Genomic DNA, 24,183 nt, shown 5'->3' on the forward strand with positions numbered 1-24,183 from the left:
AAATGAACATGCATTGTGAAGGGAGGTTGGGGGAGTTCTCATTTCTTGCAAATTCTTCCTCTGAAAAGGAATGGAAAGAAATGAGTCTGACCCTCTGACTTTGGTCATTTCATTGCAGTGGCATCCTCTTTTAATTTATAGAAATTCATCATTGACAGGTTGAAGATCCCAAATGGAGGTGGATTGTCCCCTACTGCAGTAATGCTGCAACATATTAGAACATCTGCCAACATTGTCAAGTTACACACTAACCCCTGGAGGTGTGTGAAACAGACGTTGGAATCATGATGACAAAATTATTTGTTATAATTATCTCATACGTGTAACCAGCTGGAAACTTTCCCTGCGATTCATTCCAAACTACATCTTTAAGTTGCATCAGAAACTAGTCTGAACTTTAGCTTTTGAAGAATTAAGATGTGACGGAATTTGGTGGGTTTTTTAATAGATAAATGCTGGAAGAAATAGCTCTGTACTTTCACATTCTGACAGTTTTTATCACTGATTTATTCAGATACTCTCACAAACAAGCTGGCATGCAAATATTCACACACACACACTCATGTTTTCTTGACGTATATCAAGTCCTGATCTGTCTCTCCCACACACACTTCCCTAGAGAATTGATTAAAATCAGAGAGAGACAGGCCTTGAACATAGCTGCCTTTGTGTGAACAAACAAAAGCTGCTGGTAATTGGATTCACATTAAGAGAGGTATTTAAAACAGCCTGATAACCAACACAAGCTGCTGGCTTTTGTGGGCATTTAGTGACCCAGTCACCTTTACCAGTCTTGTTCTGTTCCAGCAAAACACACTCCTGTGAGGCTGCTCCTTTTCAACTATAAGTTACACTGTTGCAACAAACAGTGATTTTTGAAAAAAAAATCTTTCAAAACAGCCTTAGAGGTTATTTACCTCTGTTTCCGTTACTTTCCTTCCTTTGGGACACTTAAATATGCTATTAATTCTCCTCAATTTGAAACTTGCAAACAACAGAATTTCAGGACATTTAGGATAAAAGTTCACCTTCTTTGGTTGTTTCAAGTGATTAAATGCAACTTGAAGATAAAGAGGTCCTGCAGGAGGCTGACGTGACCTATGGGAATGTAATCCAAGCAGGGCAAATACCACAAGTTACAGATAATTAAACCAGTGAAGGGCTGATTAGAGACAGCGAGACAAGAAATCAATGAAACATGGCCAGACAAAGTGTGTCTGATTGTTTACATACCTGGAACGGGGAGGGAGAGGAGGAAGGCGAGATAGAGAGAAATGACTGCCATTTTATGTCTGGGTTTGAGGTGAACTAGATAGAGATCAACTCCAGATGGCTGCAGTCAGAGGGCTTGGGGCTCAAGGGACACCACTGCCTCACAATTCATCTCTCACCCAGACTCAGACACTCCATTACACTGGTTCTAAACCTGGATTAAATCCCACCCCAACCCTGATTGTCCTTCCACCTCTACTCCATCGTGTTGACATTGACCTTTCCAGGTTGAGTGGGCAGCTCCACTTGATATCTTTAACTACACAGCCCAGCTCCCTGGGTCCTGGAAGATTAGCCCAAGAGCGCCAAAAGTGATTGAAGAAGTAGATGATTATACCAAAGCTTGAGTGCTCACTGGCTGTTTAAAGTGTATTTGCACAGAGGGTTGTCCCAACATAGTGATAAGCCTAGTGAAGGCTCATAATCAGCTTCATGGATGTTGAGTAACTTTTTGCTTATATGAGTCTCTTATCTGTGTTTGGCTACACATTATACCACTGTGTGTTTACATTTTAATGTTGAAGTGAGTGTTCTATAAATATTTACCCTTTATGTTGGTTGTCTGGGGGCAAAGAAACTTCAGCTTGGTCTCAGTTTCTCCTGAGAAGTGACAAGCAATTGAGCCTTATGTAAAAGGTATCAGGCTGATTAACTTTATGTTTTACTTTCACTAAGAAGATGGATTCGAACAGAGGAGGACAGGGAAGCTTCTTACACTGATCAGGGCTGTACTTTGACAGGACGGAAATAATCAGAAACAATATCTATAATGTCAGATTTGTCAGGAAGTGGCTCGCCTTTTTACTAACAGCACAGCATGTTACCCATTTATGAAAGGACGAGTTACATTAACTGTGCTGGTTCAGACAAGCACTGATGTAGAAACACATCTCAAATGACTATACCAGGAAGCAAATTTTTCTTTTTGCTCTTTAAAATGGATCATGGGAATTTGTAAAATATTCATGTGACACTTTAAAACTGATATTATTAGTAACATCAGTAAAACAAATGAGGGAATTTTAGTAGAGTCAAGATGAACCCCTGACCCATTGACAGTAGTGAATTATTCACTCAGTGTTACTGTGTCCTTGCCACTATTTAAGGAGGAAAGCTGCAATACTCATATCATATTTATTTTTTCCACGTTCCAAAAGTGCAAAACTATGAAAAGGTTTTTATATTATAACTGTTACAGCTCAGATTCTTTAAGGGGTCTATGACTGTGCAGAATAGACTGAGTCTAAGCAGCAACAGCAATGAAAATGTATGTAACCAAAAGTAGAGAACAAAAAAAGCAAAACAGCAAAAATTTCTATTTCTAACACTTATCACTTATAACAATTATCTTTTTAGAATGGAGAGATTCAGTCAGTACACTGCACTTATATCAATCCTTTAATTTTAGCTGATACAGTATTTAGCTCTACCACTACCAGGTTAATTGTACTCACACTAAGTGCAAAAAATGATAAATATTTATGACAGTATTTATTCTGTGTGCATTATTAATTGTACCAAAAAAGCCCTCCAAGAAGATCTCATTAGGGTGGGAAATTAGTCAAAGCTAATAACGCTCATAGTTAAAAATGCCTTTTTGAGCATATTTCCACATTTCCTCTCTCATTTTACCAGTGCTGGAGTTCAAAAACTGAACTGTGCATGCGTTCATTACAATTAGTATTTCCTCAGACTGAGTTGACTGGAGAAATAGTCTGTGATTAAATATTAGCTTGAATATAATTAGCATTTATTAGCAAACTCTGCTATAGCAGATAATGAAAATCTTAATGAAATGCTTTGTTGAATTTTGTATCTGGAGGGGTTGATTTTTTTTCTCAGATTTGCAGTCAGAATGCCTGAGCTCAAAGTACAATACACATTTTTTTTTAAATGTGTACAAGTGTGTATGTGTATTATTGACTTAAATTATAGCTGTCTTGACTTAAGTAGACAGCAGCTATAACTGTAACATCCAACTATTGAACGTTTCATTGCTTTTTTGAGTCCGTCTGTTCTGTTCTGCAGCCTACAGTCAGTTTAATAGGCTCTTCTGTCTGGTAGAGCTATTACCAAATCCAGCACAGACCATTAGGCCACATGGACTTAATTGCACATTAATTGGCTAATTAGTCCTGCACTTTGTTTTTCTCCCATTTTCTCAAATCTTCTCTCTCATTTTGGCAAGCAGTTGGTCATCCAATAGATTTTACTTTTGTCATTAAGCTTTTCAGCACAGTGAGAAAATATAGTAGTTGACTAGAAATTTGCCATGGGGAATAGCTTCTCCATGTGGGTGGGAGGCTGTGGGTGAGAGGACTGATGGAGCCCCGGGTTGTCTTCCTCTTGTGTTGTCATGTTGACCCACAATACATGCTGGGTTTGTATGTCTGCCAGCACAGAAACAAGGAAGAGGCATGCATAGTTAAAAAGGCAACAACCCTAGTCTGTAAGGTGCATTATTTATTAACTTTTTAAAGTAATTTTATTCATCCCATCCTTGTATTTCTCCTCGCCATTATCAGCTGCACTTTAGGCATGTGCCTCAACAATCTCAGATTGCTGCCATTAAACCCAGGGAGCCATCTGATGGAGTTATCAAAGTAAATGTTTGGCTCATTTGAAAGCGTTTGAAATATCCTCCTATAATAAAGCTCTCCGGGGAGAAAGAGGGACAGGCTTTTCATGCAAATAAGCGGGTGTCTGATATCACACAGTGTCAAAATATCCACATTTATCTCTGTGCTGTCAACAAATACAAGCAGCACCTCCTGATTTGGAAGTTGATGTTTGGTTGGATGGGAGATGAAGAAATAGTGTTCACCACCACGACACTGGGCCAGACGGCACATAATGAAGTCATTATCTTACATTGGAAAGCAGTATATCCACAAAGCTGTGGGATGAGTTCAGGGTGATTTCATTGTCCGTATAGTAGACATATGGATGCTTGACAGAGCAGAGAAGATGTGAAAGATATTAATTAATATAAAACAAAAGAAAATATTAGTTTCAGACTGTTAAGTGTAGGAGTATTACTATGTGTTTTCTTATGTGTGGTGTGTCACACTGTGCAAGAGACATTGGGGAACAGAAAAGAAATCAGAAAATGCAAATGTAGCAGTGGACTGTTGGCTGCTTTGCCTTAATGAGCAAAGCATTGGTGTCTTCTGCCAGACCCTGATAGGTCCCCTACTGATGAGACAAGTTAAAGCTTATTCCTGCATTATTCCCAGCAGAAACAGCATTTTCTTTTGTCTCTGTGCTAATAATAGCCATAAAGTGTGATCACTCCAAGTGTTAAAATGCTCCCAATAAACATTGGTCTGATTTCGTTTTGTTTATTATTCATCTCATCCAATTACCATTCTAAAGGGGGAGTGTTTCTTGCCAGGCGCAGAGGGAATAAGATATTAAAAGGCAATGAGGAAACATCTGTGTCTCTGCTTTGCCACAAATCTGCATCTCATTCCTACCACTGGCATTTAAATAGACAGCGCCTACAACGCAGAGAAGAAAGTAAAACGCCAAGGCTCATAGGGCTAGTGAATAGAGGGAAGGGTTACCATAGAAACACATACCTCACAGGGGTTTATGGGCAGCATCCTATCACATGCTATCAGAAATTACCATAAATCTTGTAGCAGGGAGGGCTGTAGTTAAGGTGCATCTCAGCAGTGAATGACAATGTGTTGATCCCCACATATCTGCCGAGATGTATTCAGGCTCTTTAAATCAAGAGGAAAATGGCATCAAATTTAGGTTGCGACAATAGAAAGATGGAGAGTCCCTCTAATGCAATTCTTTCCAAAAGCCTGTGTCTAGATATTGAAAATCAGAGTGGATACAGACTGTTTTTTCATGTCATTGTGACAATGAAAGGCTGTAAAATCAAGACTTAGTGGAAAGCATGATACAGTATAGAGGCATACATTTATGCCTGATATTCTTTGACTGGGTGTCATCATGCTTGTTGTATAGCTGTCTGCGTAGAGCCAAAACCAGAAGTGAGAATTGTGTCAGAGCACAGCAGTACATCGGTGCAATTTCCACAAATGGCATCTTTCCCCAAGCTCCCATCCTCTCGACCTCTGGTGCTGAGCGACGACGCTGAGAGCATTATCAGATGTGTTTGAGCAGCTCCCGTCAGCACGACCCTGGTGGGCGGTACAGATATCGAGTGACCTTTTCTGCATGGCTCCCTGATATTAACGCAATCTCCCCGCCTTATTACCATGGGAACATTTCACAGAGTATTAGACTTAATAAATGACTTTTTCCTGGGCTTCCATCTCTCCTTCGTCACTTTTCTTCGCGTTCTCTCCTGCTCTGCTCCCTCGTCCTCAGTGCTCCTGAGCCGATAACCCGACCTCCCCAGGGGCCCGGCCTCCATAATCGCATCAGTTCATGGCCCTCTTATTCCTGCAGAATTGCTTAATTGGTATGTGTTCTACATAACTGTTGGAGTATTAGACTCACAAATGAAGGTTAGAACCTCAGTGCTTGTAATCGACTGAAAGAAATTGATTTGTGCTCAGCTGCCCTTCTGGGACGAGACTTTATGGTTCTCTGAAGAAATGGAGCTTTTATAATTGTGTGTTCTTTTTTTTCTTCTCTTTTGCTGTTCTCTTTCTATTTTTCTCACTGCTTACTGCTTTGTTGGCATTCATCAAATGGCAAGATAGCAGTGACTTAAATGTGATATGTCCATGCTACACTGCATTGGGTGTGCACAGCGAAGGTTAACTCATGTCCTTATTCTAGTCAGAGTTTGGGCATTCTGTCAATTGTGTCATGCGTGATGATGCATCAGGCATGAAGAGCCCAATTTAAACCAAACTTGACCATCAAGCTTAAATTTTTCCATGCTTTAAGGGTTTGCATCAATAGCTCAGCAACCATGATTAACAAGAGCCCTAAATCATGCAACTCAATAACCAAATGGTCCCAATGATCTGTGCCGCACTGTACTTGAACCATCCTGTGAGATTCCTCTGCAGCAGTTTAATAAAGGTTAGCAGAAACAAATACACAATAGCAGATGAGAGAGAAACTAGGACACATACATTCTTATATATTGCAGAAGTCTTTTGTATTTTTCATTGTTTTTCTAGTCATGCAATGAGTCGTATTTGAATAGATTTTAATTTTTCTCCTACTGTACCATAGCTATATGTTGTATGTGATCATCATGATAGTTCAGCAAAAGAACATTGCATAGCATTGAAGAGTTTGAAAATAACACAGACCTGATGTAACCAAATCATTCTTCCTCAGTCAGTGAGTGTAAAATCAGCTGGACTAAATTGTAGAAGTGTGTTACCGCACCTGTCTGGCAAGCATCTTATGCATGACAACTCCCCCTGACTTAGGTGACCGTAGATTATTTATGACTGCGTTCCAGGTGGGCAGACTCAGATGTACTCAGTGCAGAGGTTTGTTCAGCACAAAACACATCACATTTCACGCTTGTGCTAATGTCATTTTGCAAGTGAAGAGTAGTGAGAACTGGCAGGTGGTGTTTACAAACGAGAGCACCCCGAACCACAAGCCACCCTGACACCAGATGCTGATTTGATTATGCGGTGGCATGTAAGAGTGTATGAATGTATGTAGCAGGCGAGGTGGTGCATTCAAAGTCGATTAAGTGAAACAGAGATGACTGTCGCTTTAATTTATCTTATTTTCCCCAAACTGAGCTGTCATGTTGGAGATTGATGAAAGGCTTTCATGGCATGGGAGTGGTTTCATGAAGAGATAAAGTGTGTTTCTTAGCTTGAAATGCCGTTTTTTTTTTTTTTGTTGTTGTTGTTGTTTTATCTTCTCAGGAAGGTTGTGACTATGTTTCTTTCTACGTGTTTAGGATGTGATTGCTTTCCTGTTGGTGTTAGCGTTGCTGTTGGGTTAAATTTAACAGAAAAATAACACACATCTTCACTTTGTTTCTGCTACACTGATTGATGTATATTTTAAAAAGTTTCTTGAAAGCTTACAGCTAAGCAGCAACCTATGCCGGTAAAATGTGAAGCCTATGCGGAAGTGCAAAAAATTGCAGTTCACCCCTCATCCACTAGGGGCTGGCTCCAAAACAAAGTCAGTCCCCATAGACTCCCATGTTAAAGAGACCAACTTCACAGCAGAAATAAACATGTTTAAAGCCTGGTACAAAAGATCATTTTAGGATTAATAGGTCTAGTTTACCTTCATGACAACTGTGAGGGGGGTGAAATGTTATTTAACTTTGAAATTTGGCATAATTAGGGGCGCGTCCTTTTGATTGACAGGTACACAATATCCATGGCAAGAAGGGAGACTGCAGCACAACTGCGGTTTTTAGCCAGCTAACAGCGCGCCTTAGATTTAGCCCGCCTACTTCCGTTAGCTGGTTAGCTACTGTTAGCTCGGTTAACTCTTAGCTACAGGTAGCTCGGAGTTTGATGGGTGTCAGTCAACCACCCCCACCTTCACAGTCCACCTCTTAGCTCCACCTCTTTGCCCATTTTTTGATTTTCCGGGAATGACAACATGCATGACACTGCCAAGATGGCAAAGGTGGGAACCGCCCAATGAGCTCCAGTTCAGCTCTACAGAAACCTACGAGTGATGTCACGGAGGCTCCATCCATCTTTTATATACAGGCTATGCTGACAGCGCAGATATTATTGCACATCACTGATGAGAATCCTGTAACCTTCTGTTCTAAATAAAGAGAGAAGACACTGTGAGACTTCAACTAGGGCATTTTAATACGAGCAAGCAGCACAGGTTGAGACTGAATGGATAAATGATTGCCATTAGTTCATGTCATACTTTCTGGCCTATATGATGCTGTAAAATGTGCACGTGGTTCTCTAAATGGTGACAGTCTAAATGTAAGTTGCCCTGTTTTTTGGTAATCGAAGCATCTTGATGTAAACTTTACTGCAGAAAGAGCTTCTCATTTTCTTAAAAAAACACAAGTTGCAGGTTTAAAATGAAAATACAGCATTTTCATTATTTGATATTACTCACTGCTTACTTTCCTTATTAAATTTCACTCTCAGTAGCTGGTATTCTATTGTTTCTTCAGTCATGTAGATAAAGATAAAAACTACAAGGCCATAATCAACAATTTTAATTTTTAATGGAAAGCACAACTGATTGACAGATGGTGAGAAGTTGAGGCAGAGCTGAATTTTATAGTTGATGGTCATAAGCAGTAAGTGCCTGCATGACGAATGCATTAGAGATGCACTTTAAATGGAACTATGATTCATTTCTTACTCATAATCACAAAATTCCAATCTGATGCTAAAGCAGAAAATGTGTATTTTGTTGATGTATCTGATTTTAATATTCAGACAGATATAGATGGATAGATAAATGCATAGATAACATTCTCTTTATGGGGACATTTCTTATTTTTCCATCCTCTTTAATTACTATTAGATGCACATGGAGCTTTGACAGCCCGTAGCAGTTGCACCACTCAAATCCAAGCTCCTAATCAACTTTGTGTGATTTAACGGTGCATCCTGAGTATTAGTATTCGGGAGCTGGAACTCTCTTGGATTCAGGCTAGGATTATCCAAGCTTTTAACATCTTAGCTAAGCTGGTTAACACCTGTTTTTATTGACATCTGAACACCATCCGAGGCACCTCGTCCTCTGTGATTGTTTTCTTGCTCTTTCCAATGTACTAGTCCCTCTCCTTGTGTGTGTGCCTGTGTTTTAGACTCAAGTCTAGACATGAGCTGCAGTTACAAGAATCCCTTATTTAAATTAATATTTTTGTTGAAATTCTTTGGAGTAATATGCCAGAAATAAAAGAAAACAGGCTCTCTTTATGTGTTTATTGAACTTAATATTTCCTCTGGGACACATTTTTACCCTAGTAGAGTGGTTTCTATAGAAAAACATTTAGCCAATTGATACAACTTCTGGTATTGTATTGTACTATTTGGCTGCAGAGCCAAGGAAATCATCAGACCTCTGTCATTTTCAAAGTGCTTTTCCAAGGTCAGTGGGGGAAACTTTGAAGAATGGTTCGGGATTTGTGTAAATCATGAGGTATGGATCCTCTTAAGTGTTACAGGCATTAGAGCTGAGCCCTATCAATGATTCCATTAACCTAAATTCCAAACCAGGCTCCATAACATGACCATATTAACCTCACGGATTTTACCAAGCTCTTGATCCCTCGCTGTTTAGATTGACAGAAGTGAATGGTCGCCCACATTTATCTGGTTAGCGGTTGTTTCCTGCCCTGGTCTGGGAATTATGTGTAATATGACCCTATGGTTATCTTGAGCTTTTATGTTTCCACATGTTTTGCGGTTATTTTTCCAGCGCCAGGTATTTCGAGTGAACAAGGACAGAAGTCCAATCTGTCGATTTTTACCTTTTCTAGATGAACAATAACCATTTCAGGCTTACAGTGGGAGATACAAGCCAAGAAGAGAAAGAAACGAGTGTCTGCCTTCATTAGGACAAAGGGAGGGTGAGCAGGAGAGCGTCTGACAAGCCAGTAACGCCTCATTGTCCCTGATCTCAAGTTTCATAAATTTCCACGGCTCTCGTTAACGGACGTGTCGCTGCTGTCACCAGGCGCTAACTCGTTATCTCCTCAATGCCGTAAAACGCTGTAATTAACATTCAACAACTGTAACCGATCCAGCATTGCTCCTCTCTAGCTGATAATTGCCACACTATAGTGTTTGCACATAAGTGGGCCTTTTGTGTGTGTGTGTTTAGAAGAACACATTTTTCAAGTTCATTTTGATAGTAAATAGAGGTGAAAAAGCTGTACATCTACATTTAAAGGTAAACGGTTTCCACTCTGGTTTTATTTCAGCAGTTATTGCGTTTATGCTATTGTCAAAGACTCTACTCAGTGGTCCTTTCAGAACGTTTCTGCAGATAAATGGACATTTAAGTGTCTTCTGTCTAAGAGTAAAATTAAGGCTTTTTATGTTAATCACATCACAAATTTCACAATGTGTCTTTTGCAATATTTGTACTTTTACCATTCTTCTATAGGTCATTTATGGACATCTTAACTCTTTAAACACATCCTCCAGTTTGTCAAATTTAACCTATAGTTGGAAATATTTAGCTTTTACACTATCACACTATCTACTAGCAAAGAGACATTAGCAGAACTTTCTGGTCTTATCACTTTTTTTCCCTTTTTAAGGATAGGATTTTGTGTCACTGTTTCTTGTAGATATTCAAAGTTGTCAACTCTGTTTTAGAAGGCAATGCTTTTGCTTTCCCCTCAGCTGCTCCTGCCTGACCTTACCAGAGCAGCAGTCTTCACAATAAGGCCTTATGAATAATTGGTCTGGGTCAACTGATACTCTCTGGCTCCACACTATGCTGTCATCTACTCTGCCTGGGCCAGCCAAAAGCCAATGAACTGTGTGCAATTCTACTCAATTGAATCAGTTAAAGTTGATGCAGCTCTCGCTATTTGAAGGTAACCGGCTAGATGTAAGATGATACGGGCTACCCTTGAGGCCAAGTGCAGAATAGGAGAAGGGATGTCAAATTAGCAGTGTCACAGGGGCCTTGTTTAGAGGCTACCACGGTGGTCTGTCACAGATATACAATCACCTGGTGCTTTATCTGTATGCTCCTGGCTCTGTATTTTGGTCTCTGGGGATTAGAGCAGTGCCAGAGTAAGGTTTCTGAGAGCCAAGACAGCCCCAGGAGGACAAACAAAACCAAATGGTTGCATAGTGTTTCTTGTCCTGGTTTCATGTTCAGGTCAGAGGAGATGTAGTGCAGGTGTTTGGGGATTCAGGTGCATATCTACAGGATGAGTTTAAAGCTTTATCCTCAAACACACTAAATGCTTCTCTATTGTATTTCAGTTTTTTCATTTTAGGCTTGTAAAAGATATTCTACATAACAGGAAATGTCATATTAAAGTGGTATGCCATCACAGGCCTCCAGAGCAAAATCACTGGCTCTTAAAAGTCTCTGAAAATTTTTTAAAGGATGATGATCATTATTCTAAAATATTCCCTATTTTGCTGATGGTGTGGGTGACTCAAAAATCATTCTCAGCTGTTAAGGATATACTATTTCTATGTATATTTATCAAGTGTAAAGGTGTCTTAGTGTGTTTCTGTCTCTCCGATCAAAATTTTTCATCAGGCACTGTCACATGCTAGAAAAATAAACTTGTATCTTTATTTCATAAGATGAGAATCAGTTTGTGTCAGGCTGTGGTTTAACCCTTTATAAAGATGCGCTGCTCTTTAAGCAACTCATAGCGTTCTTTGTGATTTTACACGTTTGCACAATAGGCACGCAGGTTGTGGTTTTTCTCACATTTTCACAACGGATCACCACTAACGACACTGCTGTCACTGCAGAGTGTGAACTCTCACTGCTTCTTCTCCTTCCTTCCTGTTAGTTTTTGGAGATCTACACATCATTATTATAGATCAGTTATTCTTCAGTGAGATTTTGATGTAAATCTCACACATTCATTTTTTTGGTAGTGTTTTTGCTGTCAGGACATTGGAAGGCTGCTTATTTTTGACCAAATAACAAACATGTTAGCCATGTTTAGAGTGGTAAAGGATTCCATGCTTCTGCTCATTAAAGACTCAAACTGGCCATAGAAGGACCCAGGCTTCTTTTAAGGTTTTTTTTTTAGCACAATATCCTTAGGCTCAATAAAGTATCTATGTCAGCTGATGTGTGGTGAAGAAACAAAGACACGCTTTCAACTGGAGTGCTACATTATATGCTTAATTCATTTTCATGCTCGTATTGGTTCTAATTTGACCTACAACTTCCACATCTGAAGCCTGTACACTGTCATAAGAGGACATAGATGGGGAGAATTTTTTTTTTTGATTGTGATGAATTTAGTAAATTGTACAGATGCTGGCACACAATTGGTGCAAAAAGGTACACTTTCAAGCAGCATGAACAAAGAGAATTTATTGTCTTCAGGGGGTTTCAGAGCTGATGGAAAGCATAAATAAGGAAAGTGTCATCATATGGCATTTTTTTTATTAAATTGTTAAAGATAGATCTAATTTTGATTTGAGCTAATGCGAAGAACACTATCACCCATTGACTAGGGGTGTCTTATGACTTACTTGACGTACTTCGCTCAGCAGTCTTGTGCTTTTACTCTGCAGTCTGAGTTCAGAAACTGTGCAAAGATGGGATCATTTTAAATTCCTCTGCACTCCCAATTCTTGAACTTCAGCAGCCCACCTCCATCCTTCCCTTCAACTCCTAGAAGTTGAACTATATTAGGATCTTCCAGAGAGCATTAAATGAGTCTGCTGCTTCTGTTTACAAGCTATTCAATCACTCTAAGTACTAGTGGCAGGCTAATTTTCTTGGAAACACATTTGCCACAATGCCCCCTGGTTCTTTACATGCACAGCATTTATCATATAAAAAATTGGAACTATAGGACTTGCATGTTTTACTAGCTTGTCCTAGAGCTGGAACTGGTAAAACACAGTAAAATATGTGCTGCAGTCAAAATAAGACATAAAAATATCCCAGAATAGTGTGAGATTTACACCCTGTCAGTGGGAAGTGGTTACTTTTATAACACCATTCCACTGAAGATAACGCCTCACAGCTTACATGAAGTCATTTGTTTTTATTTGTTTTGTTTTGTTTTTTTGTTGTTGTTGTTTTGTTTTGGCTTTTTTTTGTTTGTTTGTTTTTTGTCTTTTTTCTTCTTCTTTTTCACACGCACACACCAAGCAAGACGTTGTGTACTTCAAGCAACACCCCAGATAAACAATGAAGCTGTGGTGTTTATTTTTCAGCATACATTGTAATGCCACTAGAAATACTGCAGTGTGCCTCCACATATCAAGCCTTTTATAACTGCACAGAGTGTGTGTGTGTGTGTGAATGGGTGTGTGTCAATGTGTGAACGCTCTGGTGACATCAAACCTGGTGACAGCCCATATTGAGAACTGGTTTTCTGCCAGTTTTTTTGCAAGGCTATAAGAAAACCAGCTGAGCTATGAGGTAGCTTGTAGCACCCTAATATAACATTCAGGCATACTGAACTCTGGCAGGATTGTAAACTGTTGTCCATCTAACTGCCCTTTACATCTTAACATTTACATTGATTCATTTAGCAGACACTTTTATCCAAGTGAGTTTATCCTTAGCATTAGATATTTTGCTCTCAAGTCGCAGTTTGCGGGTCGTATATAAACTGACATGCATGTAGCCATTTTCAGGCCATAGTTTATTTCTTACCTTTGATTAAGTACATTGTCTGATATTTCTAATAATAGTGTGATGCAGGGCATCACTCAGATATATAATACAACTATTTAGAACTGTAATTTTATAAATTACATTGTCATCATTATGCAAAAAAATTTTAAATGTCAGTCTAAGTCATTTCAAAAGTCTAATGTCAATTTGTGAGACCCTCTGAGCTTTGTTATAAGTAGCATTCGGTAGGCTAAGTGTAAGCATGTTTTTAATCATTTTTGTGCTGTCCACACCTCTTTCTGGCTTTGCTTTTTTTTGCTTTCTCTGCCTCCCTCTGACCTGACTATTTACCCAGCATCCCCCTCTTTAATGAGGAGCGTTCCTTCATCAGCCATGTTTATACTGCAGACAGGATTAACTCAGCTAAAGACTTAATGCACACGCACAGTCACCCCATGGTCTGTTTGCCGTTTCCAGGCTGCAGATTGACATGCAGCTCTGTTAGGCTTTCCTCTCCTGCTTCGTTGTCTGCCTCTCTAGGCTCCCTTTGCTTCCACCTCCTCCTCCTCCCCCGTCCTCATTTTGCCTGAATTAATTGAGTTCTCATTTTTGTGAGAAAGCTCACAGGAGGACTGTGTGAGGATGGAGAAGAGTGATAGAGAATGAGAGAGACAGAGGAGGATCGGTGGCAGAAGCCTAGGGGGCACAGCTCTCCCAGAGGTAGACAGTCACCCGTTTCCTCGGGGATGCAGAGGCCCCTCCACTGTGACTTATATCTTTATCCTCTCAACAGTCATCTCTCAGCACTTTAGGGAAAATACCCATGGGCTAGTGATTGGGGTCAGGCAGATGTGTCACTTTCTCCCCCCCTGTCTCAGGGGAATTTTCCACCTAATTTGAGCTCTTGTACCTAGAAAGCTAAGAAGTGCACAAAATGGAAGGGTTGAAATAACACAACTTCTGGTAAATGACTTACAAAAAAAAAATACACACACTGTAACCAAAGTACTTCATAAGTTAATCCTGTCTGTTTCATGTACCAACAACCAATTGATGGCATTTAAAAGTAAAAGAGTAAAGTTAATACTTTCACTTTTACTTTTAAGTGAAAGTGTATTTTTGAACACACATTTCTGAGCCAAACACACAAATTGTGCAGAGTTTCACACAGCAAGTGATGCTTCCACAAAATAAATCACAACCAAAGGAGCAAATATGTGACCTAAGAACAAAGTGTGCCAAATGCAGGATTTGGCATTGTATTTTGCCCCAGCTACAATCATAACATATACCTGTGACTGAAACAGCAGGCATGATGTGCACACATGGACTCCACCTTCGCCTGGACCCTTTCAATTATAAACCATTACAACTCCTTCCTTTGCAATATTTATGCAGGGGGAGATAACTCCATCAGATGTCTTAGATTTCTGTTAGTTGAGACAAACACTTGCCGAGTTGTTACAGCCAATCACCCGCCGCTATTCCTCAATGTCACTGCCTTCGCACTCAATAATTCAAAGCTTGGCGGTAATGAGCTCCCCGTAGGCCCTGTCCCCAAGGAGCCTCCCCACTGTGCCTCTACTGTAATGTAGTTATATCTCATGTCAGCTTTCAAATCAATTATATTTTTATCTGATGGCTAAGTAATTGCGCTTGATTGAGTTTTTGGCACACCAGCCAAGTGTGTGGTTCCTAAACTCAAGCCAGACAAAACAGGAAGCTTCATCAAATGAAACTGTATTTCATCCTGATTGAGACTGCTTGCATGATAAGCACAACTGTAATTATGATGATAATAAAACTAGCAAACTGTGTTTTCTCAGCTTTGTGTTTTATGGGGTTTTTTTTTCTTTCTTTTGTCTTTTTTTTTTATTTTTTTTCTCCTCTTTGCTCACCAGATGAAATTTTACCCCAAGGACAATGAACAGTGTTTGCTTTAGTCAAGATGCACAGGCAGATTTGATTGTTTGTAGCTTGTACAATTTAGTAAATGAAATGCAAACCATGTAGTTAGTCTTGAGTTTGAGCTCTCGCAGGGTTTTTCTGCAGAACTACTGCTCTGTACACTGTAACATTAGCATGTTCTTAGATTCTGATGTTGTACATATGGCATGTCACTTGTCTTTTTGGCATAATGTCAAGAAATAACAAGACACCACAACCTGTGGTTGAAATAGCATCTAACTGACGTCTCAGGTTAGAGCCGTATCATTGTATATGTTAGATCATTTATGGCTGAATTTTATTTCCAGATTGAATGTACAATTAGATGGATGGACAAAGGGATGCACCATAGACATACATATGACAGATGATGAACAGGCGTATGGATGAATTGATGAATGCACACATGAATGAATGGACAAATGGACATAAGGAAAGAGAGATAAATGGCTACAAACATGTTTACATGAATGGATGGACAATTGGACACATGGATAAAAAGATGGATGAACACAGTGCATGCCTGGATGGACAATGGATTTATTTCATAAAGAGGTATTGGGATAGATGAGGAGGAGGGTGCTGTGGTTAGGTGCATCAGCGACTAAATAGTGATGAATTGTGGCTGCTGTCAGCAGCACTAAGTATAACAGACATAGTAAAGCAGCCTGGCTCATCCGTAATCAGCAGACACAAATGACTGTCTTCATGCCAGAAGAGAATTTCTCTGGAAATAAAGCACTCAGAGTATCTGCCAACCTGTCTCACTATCCTCACTTCATCATTCGTTTTCTTTTTATATCCCGTTGCTTTTGGTGTTCTTGCTCTTTTACTCTCTTCACTTGTTTTATTCTCTCTCCATTTCTCTTCTTAAGGCCCTGTGTCTTTCTGACTGTTTCTCTCACTCTCCCCCAACACTGTCTTTTGTGTTAACAACCTTCCCTTTTTTCGCTGGGGGAGCCACTGGGTGCACATCTACAATCTTGCCTTTCATTTCATGGCTTCTGGAAATGGATGTTTTACTGCCTTCATTAGGGCATGCAGCAATGCTGTGTTTTCCCTCTGAAGTTTAGCTCCATGAACCTCGCCATTAGAGGACATTATGGCCTAAGATTTCAGGGCACAGTAGAACACTGTATAATTTGATTAGTGTTATTAATCAAATGGAATACTGCTCTTTTTGCCCCCGTCTCTCTCCCCTCCTCCTCCTTCTTGCTATTCCACTTCTACTTTCAAATGCTTTAAATATTCCCTACAATCTTCCTCCTCACCCATTTCCGTGCACCCCTCTGATGCCTGCACTGCAACACACATGCAGAGAATTTTGACAGGTCCCACACCATCCGTTTTAAAAACAATGATTTACCACTTGTTCTTTTTTCTTTTTTTTCTTGCCCTCCTTCTGCAGCCCTTTCTCGACACCTTCTGAGGCATGCCCCCCACCCCCCTTTACCCAGGACATAAATCAATTGAGATGAAAGTTCCATAATTTTGCTTGCTGGGAGGGATTTGAGCAAAATTGCACTATGAATTTTTTAAAGGGAATTTTTACTAGCTGTTCAGTGAGACTTGGGCGGCGAAGGAAGGTGAGGCCACAAGGATTTATGGGCCTGGATTCTTCATTACTGAAGTAATTTTCCTGCAAATGATAGTGCAGCACCCTGGAGGGGGAAGTGCTTGCCCGCCTGGGAGAGTACAAACCTGCTTAATCTCTTGTGGAGAGAGAGCAGCTCAGAGCACTAATATCATCTGTAAGGGACTGAGGCTCCATTTGTTCACATCTAAACCACAGCCAGTGTATTTGTGATGCATAGTAATTGATTGCTCAGATTCGTTCCAAGAGAAGTGATACAAGTTGATTTTATTACCAGTGATAGTTGGTTTAAATTGCTATAGGAAACATTGTATGTTTATGATGCACTGTTGTCACAAAATCTGTATATATTACTTTTTAATATGATAGTCTAATTGCAAAGGTTGCAGGCAGTGTGCTGGCTGAGTGCAAGAACTACAGTAGTTTTTCACTAACACTTTCTTCTTTTCTTTCAGTTCTTTTCTTTCTGCGGTTTCCATCCTGTTATCTGTTTTTGAAGAGTGTATGTCCACCTCATGTTGATTTCAACTCACTGCCATATTGTTTCTTCATGAAGGATCTCTTCCTGTCTCTCTGCCTTTGGTCTTTTTTCCCTCCTCATTTAACCTTTCTCAGTCCAATATGGCTGATGTTCTGTCTCCATCTTTTTAGGTGCAGCCAGCAGCAGTGGCCCTCCTCAAGGTTAGTGCGTCCATGATGCCAGGTCTCATTCTGTACACTGCCTGCTGTCCAGTCAATTTTACAGATCAGTAGTTTGAGAAGCAGAGGGGCTAAATTTGCTGCAAGAAGGAGAAAGAACGAGAGGGTAGGAGGAAGGGAGAAACTAAATTATTGTGCACCCTGTCACTGACTGAAGTGGATCTCATTCCAGTCACACTAACAACTCAAGACAATTAGTCACTTTTCACTAGCCAAGACCTGAAACTTGCTTGAGTGCCCAAAAGAGTCAGGCAGTAAAGAACCCAGTTGCATATATAAGCAGTGCAGCTCCAGGAGCAGGTCAGTGGAGAGAACAGCGATTAAATGATTTTGCTAGAGCTGTACTGGAATGGTTCATTTCTCTGTGCCTTTTGTATACAGAGTTAAGATGGAATACTTTTATGTGATTAATACACTCATTCACCATAAAAATCTCTACAAGGTATTGTAAATTAAAAATCTTTTTCTGTAGGAATTGTGGTTTTCATTATGGGCACATAGTTCACTTATGGCTATAGCGATTTCTACATTAGTTGTAATTTCCATCTTGATGTAAATTGTGATGCATATGAGTTTTTATGGCATTCTTTAAGATAAACAAGGCATTACCTTTTACATTCTATCTAAGTAATGTGCAGTTAAAGATGAGCCTCATAGCTTCAGCCACCACATGCTGCTTAACAAAAGTGAAGCATGACTAAGGTGGGTGGTGCGTGGAAGATCAGGGAGTGGAAAGAGAGAAAAGTTTGTACTGGGCCCTCTGCAGAGACGCAGCGTGACCAATTGAGGTGAAGGGGATGAATAAGGCCATTCACTGGGTCTAATGAAAGAGCTCCTGCTGGGCCTTGAATGAGGGTGGGCCCATCTGCACCACATAGGCGTGCACAAACCAGTGACCTCGAAAATTACCCAGGAAGCACTTCAGGACAGTCACCCCAGCAACAGGCTGGGGTTTGCATGGTAACCAGCCGCTTCAATCAGTGCCTGGCAGAATCTCACACAGAGCAAATTTCTCTTTTTGTATTGAAAGAAGTCTGTGTGAAATCAACTTCACGGGACATCCTCCAGTTTTTTTTTCTTAAAGGGGGAGCTGCCAATGATTGTCCCTTGTGAAAATGTTGATCAGCTCTCATCTCACTGTTTTAGAGAGGTGAGGCATGCTGCCCTTTGGCTTATTCCTCCTAAATCTATGCAGTGATAAGCAGATTAATCAGGGTAGATGTTCAGGAAAAGATTTAAGAGGATTTTAAATAGATCTGATTTTCAAAATTACAGACAAGAAGAGAGATTCATTATGTACCCCTGGGTACTGGACTTTAAGTTTACAAGCATTTATTAGGATGCAGTTCATCTGTGATAGTTGGTTTAATATATTCAGTGTTGATGAGCCAGAGCCATGCAGGTCATTGAAGTTCCATTTCTGTCTTCATTCCCTCATGGAACTTTTGACAGCATGAAATGACAATCCACCCCTGCACGCATCTCCCACGTCAAAAAGTAATGAGATTGTGCTGCTGGAAATATCACTACAAAGCATCAGGCCTTCGCTCAGGTCTGACTACACCTTCAAACAGCGCTGCCTGCCAGCTCGCCTGCCTTGTCTGCCTGCTGCAAAGGAAACGAACAAAAACAATCAGAATCAGAGACAGAGAAACGGTAAGGGAAGCTCCCCATGCTGAGACAAACGAACACGCCAGGGCCTTTCATCCTGAGAGTGATTAGCCATCCGAAACGTTTTAAAACCCCACTTTGAGTGTGTTCCTCAAACGAAAGAGTTCCATTGAGGAGGGGTGGAAAGATGTTTCTCACTGGGAAGCGCCAGTGATCTAGTCTCTAATTGTGGCACCACTGACAAGGCTGGTGTGTCTCTGAGCTTTTTAAGCGGGGCTTTTTGCTACGCTCTTGTTCCCTTCCTGTCAGATCCACCACCAAAGGCACCCGCGAACAAAAGGGCCCCACAGATTCTGCTCTCACATCCATCTGCCTATTGCTTTGTGCATAAATACTAATTTAATGCACTAATATTCCCTGATGCTAGCCTAATGTGACCAGAACTAATTCATTTCTTTGTCTTTCTCATGTTCTTTCATATATCGTTGATCAGATTCTCAGCTTCATAAAAGACGTGAAAATTCTGGCACATTGGCAAAAATATTACCCTTCTACTCCAGCATAGCAGGAACAGTAGTGTTTAATTGAAGTTCAGCATTCAGTAAAACTGGTTGGAGCTTTTAAAATTTGGAACTGAAAACTTTTCTTTCCCTGTTTAGAAACCCAGTTGTTAAAGGTTGTGGGAATGGGATACAGGCAGTTTAAAGACTCAAAATATCAATGGTGGTAGGGGGAAGCAAAGAGGGGGAATAGGGGGAGAAAAAGGAAGGGAGTTAGGCTCTAGCTTATAAAAATCAGTATTATAACAACATTAATTGATGCTGCTGAGTGCCATATGTGACGCCATATGGAATAGCTGCCCCAGAGGCCTGCTATAATAGACAGCCCGCAGTGGTGCTCACAACTTGGCACATTTACAAACAAGGGATGTCCCATTAATATCAACCACACAGACTGAGCAGGAGACAGTGAGACAGGGAGTGCGAGAGCGTTAGACTGAGGGAGGGGGGTGATAAAATCAGAAGACAGAGCCAAGTTAATTCTTGTTTTCTTTCAGTACCATCTTTAAACCTTTTTCTACCACTTACTAAATGTTAGAATAAATGCATACCAATATGCATTTATAATCTCAACACTTCTGCTCCCACAGCTTCTTAATTACAGTAATAAATGGCCCCTCCCTTCTGGGGTTGATCAGACCGCCCTCTGTCTGCCCAACTGCCACTCCTTGCACACATGTCCAGTAGTCCTGTCATCATATACACAGGCACACAGGTGAGGTGATTCATGGCAGCTTGATAAAGGTGGCATGAATAAGCTCTGTTTAACCTCTCTGTGCCTAATCGTAGGGCAGCTGTTATTTACGGTTGCTGTCACCAGTTTCCAGTGCTTGCTGCTCACAGCACTGCATCCGTCTTACACTACATATTTACTGCTACATATTTCCCTTCAGGGATTAATAAAGTGTTTTTCATGTAATTATATTATGTCTGTTTATATAAATTGTGTTCCACAGGGCAAGGTTATAGATTATTTTAAAACAGAATTAAATACTTAATAATGTAGCTCTGGTAAAAATCACAGCTGTTTTGCAAATGGCACAGTGTTTGGGTTACAGTTTCTTGTGAGCACAAATGTGTGTTAGCCGTTAGCGTGGAATCTGCAGACAAACCTACTTCTACTTAAATAGCTGGAACCAACATATATCTTTTTCTGACCAAAGCTTGTCTGACACTGCCTAGATGCCCAGAGCAAGGATGGCAAGAAATTCTTATGAAACAGAGCTGTCAGCCATTCTGTTGAGTTTCATAGAATGTGAGGCTGAACAAGAATAGTATACAGCTGTTTCCTCTCTGAGACAGAGGGAGGCAGATGAAGAGCAAAAGAGGAAAGAGAGAAGAAGGGAGGGAGGAAGAGGGAGAGCAAAAGAGAGCTCTCCGCTGATGTGCTCTGATGTAGCTGCAGCTCTAGGTCAAACGCTGCCAGTGTTTTGTGTTCATCTTCGTCTTGTCTCCCCAGTGCTCCTTTAAATTATTCACAGCCTGAAGTGTGCAATGTGGCTGCCTCCTTCTTTCTTCTCTCCTCCTTCTCTCTACATCACTCTGTTTCCTCCTTTTCTCTCTCATGTGACAGGTTGTTTCCATTCCACATCCACACATCTATACCATCACCCACCCAGCTTTCATTACAGACTCCATTTCTCATACTCCTTTCATCCTTGCTCATCTCTTGCTTGATCCTCCTGACTGTCAGACTAGAGGCAGCCATGTCGTTTTTAGGGGAGAGGCTGTCAGCTGTTAGCATCAGCAACTTGGTCACTCCTGCTCTTGCCATGTATCATTTTACTTCCCTAACGCTCTCTAATTTAACAACATCCAAGATTTACTGCTTTTCCTGCCAATAGTTTCTGCACTCCCTTTTTTTTTTCTTTATCTTGTTTCAGCCCTTAATTTCCAATGACTTTATGCAAATTTTTGTGTAGGTGAGTTGTGAGATAAGCTTTAAGTAGACACCCAGTTCTTTGCCCACTGAGTTCCACTGTTTAAAGGGGCCTTAACTGGCAGTCCTGTAAAAATGGAGGGAAAAGCTGGAAATCAGGGGTGATGGGATTGGGTTAGATATTATGCTTATTTAAAACAGCACAGATTTTAACCATAATGCAGAACAGGTTAACCATGCCAACTAATGCACATGAAATACTTTTGTGTCTCAAAGTGTGTGTTCCTGAACCCCATGTTTTTGTAAAATTTTGTTATTGTCATGATAACCAGTAAGACAGAATGCTAGTGTTTAGTCTTTTTTTTTTTTTTTTTTTTTTTTTTTTTTACAGCAAAAGTATGAGGACAAGGTATAGCTGACATGGCTGCTTGCAGAGAGAGGGGAGCAAAGAGAGTGGTTAATCCCAGTTCCAGCCATAGGACACTCATTTGCAATTCTGTACGCTGCCTACAATAATGTTTGATCATGGCAGAGAGGGAACAGGACTAACAGGGAGGGGCAAGAGAGCTGAAGCTTTCACCCTCTCTCTTTACCCCCCCTTCCTCAAACTCCTTACCCACCCTCTCGCAATTGCTGTCACCCTGTATGAATGCCCCCTCTGGCCCAATGACAAGTCTAGCGTGAAACGCTTGGCTGCCCCCTGAAATTAGCAGTAGAGCCCCCCGGCGGCACATGCTTCTCATGACCAGCACACAGTGGGCTGCCGCCAGATTCTTTTTATTATGGCTGCAGTCTGCCAGCCCCCTGATTCTACCCCTTCTGCCTCTTCCTCCATCCCACCTCCTTCTACTCCCTTTTTCCCCGTGTGCGTCGGCCAGAGCTCAGTAAACAGCATCTGTAGTGCTCATCACATTTCTGTCATAGGGAGGAGAAGGAAGGAGGGAGCCAGGCTCTCCGTGGGTGTTGCTGTTATCTCTGTGTATCTAAATGCCTTAATGTGTGCACACAATTTGTCATTTTGTGTGAACACATACAGTATGTATATCTATATGTACTGTGTGTACATGTCTGTGTGCTGGCTTGACTAGATTAGTGAGGAAAGAGAGTTAGCAGTAGCAGTAGAGAGTGAGAAAGAGCGAGAGAGAGAAGGAGAGTAGCAGTACAGAGCAACGCCTGGAGGCTCAATCTGTTCCTCACTGAGCTACATCAGTGTTAGAGACGGCGGCCCGAGCCGCGGGGAAGCCTCCACTCGCTCCATCAAACTGTCAGGCAGCCAGCGGAGCTGCACAGGGAGACTCTCAGCTGCCCCCAGGGCCAGTTCAAGTCAACATCCCATTTCCTTGCCTCCTCGCCTAATTTCTCCTTCGCCCCGACTTAAATTTCCAATGCCCAGTGTCTGCCACTGCTACTCAGCTGCACCGGGCCCAGGGCCATGTCAAAACACAGGGAGGTGCTCGGGATTGTGCATGTGTGTATGCCCTTACCTCTGAAGGCAAGATAACAAACCAGCACAAGTCACACAATCAGCAGAGGCAGCAGGCAGCAGGGGGGATTTATGATAGGCAGGCTGCAAAAATAAAGGGAAATCCATGGATTTTTATTCTTTCATTATCTCTCATCTCTTTGTCCATTTTTCTTTCTCGACTTTATACATTGCACAGTTGTATATTCCTCATCCCTTCAGGATTCTTGCAGTTTCGGTCTTTCTAAGCAGAATAAATGCTCCCCATTCCCTCATAGATCTGCCATTAGTGTCTGTTTTTCTGTAGCCAAACTCCTCCAACGATCACACCAGTTCTGTCACTCTCCCAGGGTATTGCTGAAAGTAAAGGTTGAGGGATTTAAAGAGGACAAGCTGGTCATTTAATTTAGTGGAGAAGGGGGACTACTCTTCAAGTATATCCACACTGCCATCACCATCAATCTGTCCATGTACCGCACCCCTGCACCCCCATCCTCCTCCTTGACCTCACCACATACTTTACATGGAAATGAAGTAGAGCACTGCCAGGTCTCAGCGCTGTTTACATGGATTCTGGGTAATGTTAAAGTCTGCTTAGTTTGGCCCAGGTCAGAACTATATCTTTCCTCACCCTGTCTTGATTTACATGTCCCCTGCTGACTCTTTCCCTAAGTGTGTCAGCTCTAAACCAGATGCCTCTGTGTGTCTGGCTAATGCAACAAGCTCCCTGAGCTTGTCTTCTTCAATCCTCCTTCACTCTCCTTCTCTTTCTGTCCCTTCTCAATTCTATGGAAGGAGCTTTTGCTGAAGCCTTCTCTGTTTGCACAGCTAACACCAAGGTCCCAAGCTCAACTATGGTTTTGCGTGAGAGCCTGTCTTGGCCTGCTGGTCGATATCATTTCTGCCTGGTAGAGCTTTTTCCTCTCCATCTAGTTCCCTGTGGACCCTGCATCTTCACTGA

General features: G+C 41.1%; 1 protein-coding gene across 10 annotated transcripts in view; it reads left to right on the forward strand.

Annotated features, from left to right (window-relative positions):
- Nucleotides 1-24,183, forward strand: part of fbrsl1 (fibrosin-like 1) — a 270,860-nt gene that overhangs the window by 155,468 nt on the left and 91,209 nt on the right. For 7 of the 10 annotated variants that reach the window (XM_042000414.1, XM_042000415.1, XM_042000417.1 and 4 more), the window contains exon 5: nucleotides 17,663-17,692. The exons of the other annotated variants lie outside the window; for them this stretch is intronic. In XM_042000414.1, coding sequence (XP_041856348.1) covers nucleotides 17,663-17,692 — 30 coding nt within the window. The remainder of the gene's footprint in view (nucleotides 1-17,662; nucleotides 17,693-24,183) is intronic. 10 annotated transcript variants of the gene reach the window in all.

This window comes from Melanotaenia boesemani, chromosome 11 (assembly GCF_017639745.1).
Source record: "Melanotaenia boesemani isolate fMelBoe1 chromosome 11, fMelBoe1.pri, whole genome shotgun sequence".
Lineage (NCBI taxonomy): Eukaryota > Metazoa > Chordata > Actinopteri > Atheriniformes > Melanotaeniidae > Melanotaenia > Melanotaenia boesemani.